The following is a 5,342-nucleotide window of genomic DNA, read 5'->3' as shown; positions in this document are numbered from 1 at the left end:
GTGTACAACAAACCCACCAAAAAAAAAAAAAAAAATCTAAACCGGTGTAGTGTTTAAGTTGATTAATTACATTGTGGTGAAATTTTTTCCCCTTTTAAACAACAGGTACTTACCATTACTAGAGAACAATTTAAATCTATTGATGGATTAGAGAAGTGCCATTCTGCCAGTTTTACACTCCTACAGTTTATGGCCAGTATTGAAATAGCAAGCTGAACATTTCCATAGTGATTTGCAAATGTTAAGAAATTAATTTTCCTGACAACTCTGTGGGGTATGTGCAGACTTCATCTCTTTATTTATAAAGGGGAAGATTCAGAGCAATATGACATACCCAAAAATGGGGAAGAAAGAGCATCTGATTCCAAATTTAAGACTTGCCAGAACTGGCATAAGCTGCGCTAATAAAATTTGCTGAAAACTGAGCAGAATGATGGCTCTGAGAACCTCACATGCAGGTTAATCCCTGTCTGTTGGTTGCTATTAGGTGCCTTTACGTTCCCCAAACAGTTGGTTTTCCTGAAAAAAAAAATTCAGGTGTCTGAAATTATTTATGGCTAGATGAATACTGTTGATTTAAAGAAAATGCAAGGAATATTTCCAGAAGACAAAAACATTTATTTTTGATGCCTCAGATTAAGATACAGAATTTTGAAAATAGAGCATTTCATGTAGCATTTTGAAATGACACTTTAGAGAATCTTACTTTGAAATTGCATTTTCCATTTCTAAAAAATCACAAACTAAAGCATTAAAATGTCCAGAAACCTAAACACTTATACTTTTTTGTTTCAGATTAGTCAGTGCTTTGTAAGTTAACACAAAATCATATTGTCTAGACTTTTCATTTATTCCCCAAAAGAGTATTTCCCAGTAGGTCTAAGTCTAGCCACTAAACTGAGGAATCTTATCCATTGAACTTCGGTGTTAGGACATGCCATGCCAAAAGTCCTTTGAACAGCAGGCAGACCTTTGTTTTTGTGTTATTTATTCATTTAATCTAAATAAAGCACTGCGTACACAATGAAGGGGGGAAAACACAGGCTACGTTTTGAAGTCCTGCCTTCTGCTCACCATACCTTCTGCAGTTTGGAACGTGCATCTCACACCATTAGTCAGCTTTCTGAAGGAAATCCTATGACTCCAGCATAAGATAAACCTGCATGAATAAATTATACAGCAGAACTAGCATATGGATTTTCAGTATGCTAGCTGGCTCTTTGGCAAGTGTTTACGAGAACACTGTAGCCCTACATAGATAATGTAATGATGGTGACTCCCTGTTAATGAAAGGGGAATACGCTGCAGCACAGCTATCACGTACTAGAATGTACTAAAAATATATACCCTGGCTATCCTGCAGTTACATGTTCACATAGCCCTATTGTCAGTAGCTACTACTGCATTTATCTCTTTTTAATGTGGAAACATACAAAGCTTTAATCTCGTTGAGTTTTAAAAATTCAGGACCATCCTATTCTTGTTTCCCTTTTCAGAGCATGATGAATGTATAACAAACCAGCACAACTGTGATGAAAATGCGCTCTGTTTCAACACCGTGGGTGGGCACAACTGTGTCTGCAAGCCGGGTTACACAGGAAATGGTACCATCTGCAAAGGTAAGCCACTGAAAACCCAGGGGTTTAGTGGTCTTTGAACTGGATGAGATGCTTTGTCATAGCTGATGCAAAACTGGTCATGAACCTTCTGTAAGGTAGACAATATGCTAGATTAGACATTTAGGTCCTGCAGCTATAAGAAGATCTTCATGGGCATGCATTGACTTTGCATTTAGCAGAGTTAGCTGATTTCAGGATGATGCATACATAGATAGTAGGCTCTAAAATTTGAAGTAATGATGTTTCATTTCTATATCAAGTTAAGTTTCTCTACAGGCTACACCGTTCAAGGAAGGCCACACTTACAGCTTTGAAAACATTGCCAGATCTATACTGTCTGCGGTCAATCACTTGCTAGTTTGCTTGGATGAACTGAAATTGTTTGGTATGCTGCGTCTTTTTATTGTAAATGAGAAAAGCAATAGACATGCATGCACAAAACCTTTTCTACACAAGGTGGTGCCTTGTTTTCTAACACCTCATTCACTTCTGAACATTAGAAGTTATACTTCTAGTCCTAGAAAGATGCTTTCCCAGAGATACCACGCTGCTTTTGTTTCTCTTGCATTTCATGACAGAGGTAATAATCATACTTGGTACTTGGGCCCAAATCTTTGGCCTGAGGCTCTGAGCATAGGATTTAGAGGATGCTCGAAAATTAAAGTAGTGTAGCTGCAGGGGAACTGGCTCAGACATGGGAATTGGTCCTGCTGCAGCAGCAGTGTACCCAGCATTCCTTGAAATTGTGCCTCAGTCCTCTTGATCTTTTTAGGTACCAGAATCTAAGGGGCCAGTATTAACATTGGTGATATTCCACAGATGCCTTCTGCTGCTGTGTATTACCAAGGCAAAGCAACCAAGAATTTCTTTAATTGCTAAGCCTGATTAAGATCTTAGCACTAGTTATTCTTTCACCTGTGTCACAGTACAGTTTTCCTAAATACTCCTAACATAAATGAACTCCTTGTAAAACACGGCAGCCTTGTCCACTTCCAGTCAAACACATAGATGGAGGGAGAGATGTCAGCAAATATGCCCTTTCATGCTGGACTCTTCTCTGGGGAGTGGAAAAAAGTCTTAGCCTGTGGAGGTTCAAACCCAGAGCTGCTCTTCTCAGAAGAAAGCTCTGTCTGTGCAGCTCACTCCTGTGCAGTGCTTGGGAGTCTTCCCCAATCCTGCTGGAGAGTGGGTCAGCTTACGAAAAGGTAATTGAGATTTCTTTGGGTCGAAGAGAAAGTGCATAACCCTAGAGCACTGTATTCAGCTTTTCCATTCCCTGAATAAGAGCTCTGACTGCAGGTCTGACATTTCAGATGGCACCTGGTCTCACTGTGAAAGAAAAATGCAACCCCCCCCACCAGTCCCTTTTCAATACTGAAAAGATAGATGGTGTGCAGGAGAAGGCTCTAGAAATGTACTCCTCTGCAGCCCTGGCTTGGATGCCAGTGTCCTTCAGAGTGACCTGGATGTCCCTCTTGTTTCCATACCTTTGGCAGCTTTTCATGCACTGTGCTGCCAGCTGTGCTCCCGTGTACGATGTCATCCTGCCCTGGGAGGCTTAGATGTCTCACTTGGTGCCGGGGAGTGGTGCTTGGTGCCGCAAGGCTGGTGCCTGGGAAGTGAAAGCTGGAAAGCTCAAACTGATAACACTCCTGTTCTCTCTCAGATGAGCCTTACGACCTCATCAGTAGTGTGTTACACAGAGCAGCTGCGGTGGCTGGTTACAAGTGCAGGGCCAGACCAGTGCCCCTCATCAACTCTTTATGCTGGTGATAACATCCATCTGCCTAGTTTCACCTACAGGTTCTTGTGACCAGAGCATTTCTGATTCCATATTGCAGAAGCAATCAGAACAATTCACAGCTGCCCTGTTTTCTGTCAGAGCTGGTTGCATTTCTGTGTCCGCGTAAGGTATGCTCTGAAGCATACACGTGTTCACAGCTGTATCTGGAGAATGCTGCACCAAAATGTGTAAGCATGGCTTCTCAGATTGCAGCATGCCAAAGGACAAATCCAGGGAAAAGTTTTCAAACTGTAAATGATAAAAGTTTTTAGGTTTTCCAGAACACCTTGAGACAAAGTTATTATTTGTGTTGTTTCAATCTAATTGCTTAATCAAGCCATAAGGGAGCCAGGCAGTTTAGCGTCCAGCTGTGCCTGCTATGCCCAGGCCTTTATTTGGACAGCAGAGAAGACCAGCTCTGCCCTCAAAAGAGTCTGTTCCTAGGGAAGATCCTGCCTTTCACTGCTTCCCAGTGCATGTGAGGGAGCACATATGTGAGCTGTTGTCTTCAGATGATTTACTCTAATCTCCTTCTGTAGCTTGTCAGCCCATCTGGCCAGTGAGGCAGGGAGGCCGTAAACCATCTCTTTGAGACCTCTATCCTTAGAAGGCAGCCTGCACTCAGCACTGCAGGGACCGCATTTCGTGTCAGCCTGCCAGCAGCCCATCGCCACCTGTGTCATTGCTCTGTGTAATTCTGTTACCCATATATTGTGATTCTGCATTTTGCAGCATTTTGCAAAGACGGGTGTAGGAATGGAGGAGCCTGTATTGCTTCCAACGTGTGTGCCTGCCCACAAGGCTTCACTGGGCCCAGCTGTGAAACTGGTAAGATTAGAACTGAATTTACGATAAAGGTAATCCAAGGAGGATGTTTAAGGTAATCTAAGAATACAGGATTATTTAAGTGTGTGCCCTGAAAGAGGAAGCTGCTACTAAGAAGTTACTCACTTTTGTTATATGCCTCCCAAGAGATTATATTACAGCAGTTCTAATTAGAAGCACATAGACTGCAAAAATGAGAACATGAATTAAGACATCTTGGGTTTTGATTTTTCATAATTAATAAGATTATTATAGACTTGCTTTTCTCCTCAAATGGCCTTAGGAATCTCCTATAAATCGCAGATTATCTGACATGAAGAAATAAATTTCAGTAATTGGTTACTTCTGTGCTGTACATGTGTGACTGGTTCAGTATCCCACCTTCACTTGCAACCTTATTTGAAGACTTCCGATTAGCTCAGCTTTATTTACTCACTGTTAAGGCAGGTTTCAGTGTTCCTACTGCCTTCACCTCCTTTTGCAGGCATTCCTTTCTCTTCCTACTGCCCCTGAGGATGGCAGTACTGCAAAGCCTTGTTTAAGAACTTTATTTTTAAAGTATTGAATCTAGTCAAATTTTATTGTCCAGCAGAGTATGCACACTGTTAAGACTTAGCACCTCAAGTGCCTGTAAATAATTTCTCAAAGTTCAGATGAATGGTTTCAGTGGCTTTATTTATTGCTGCAAAATTTTTAAATGCATTCTAACCGTACATGCCTCCAGGAGGTAAAGGGAGAGAGAAAGCATGCTTAGATTAATTGGCTTCAGTATGCCTAGTAAAAGGGCAGTCTGCCACCTATGATTGACTATTGTTGCTGTTCTATATTGCTTTCAATAAATCTTCCAAGTGGAGGAAAGGAGGTCATTTGAGCAAGCATTGCTTTCATCTGACTTGTAAACATGTCCACGTCAATGAAAAACACCGACTGATCTGAATTCTGTATTATCTAGTCCATTTGAGAGGTGAGAAATGTGATTGTTTTCATTCTTCTGTATTTGAGGGGATATTACCACAGTGCACAAGAGCAATGCGGTGTGAAAAGCAGTATCCTGATTGTTCTAGACTGTATCTATTTCTAGAAAAATGTCAAAAGCAGTTTTCGAGTATTCCTCA

General features: G+C 41.3%; 1 protein-coding gene across 1 annotated transcript in view; it reads left to right on the top strand.

Annotated features, from left to right (window-relative positions):
- NELL2 (NEL-like 2 (chicken)) overlaps positions 1 to 4,230 on the top strand; it is a gene marked incomplete at both ends in the record, with an annotated part of 90,903 nt that extends 86,673 nt beyond the window's left edge. The window contains 2 exons of the mRNA XM_010141454.1: positions 1,497 to 1,619; positions 4,135 to 4,230. Of these exons, the coding sequence (XP_010139756.1) occupies positions 1,497 to 1,619; positions 4,135 to 4,230 (219 nt within the window). The remainder of the gene's footprint in view (positions 1 to 1,496; positions 1,620 to 4,134) is intronic.
- Positions 4,231 to 5,342: the final 1,112 nt, after the last annotated feature.

The sequence above is a fragment of the Buceros rhinoceros genome, unplaced genomic scaffold (genome assembly GCF_000710305.1).
Source record: "Buceros rhinoceros silvestris isolate BGI_N320 unplaced genomic scaffold, ASM71030v1 scaffold8648, whole genome shotgun sequence".
Lineage (NCBI taxonomy): Eukaryota > Metazoa > Chordata > Aves > Bucerotiformes > Bucerotidae > Buceros > Buceros rhinoceros.
Note: the sequence above shows the minus strand (reverse complement) of the source record. Positions and strands in the feature narration are given on the sequence as shown.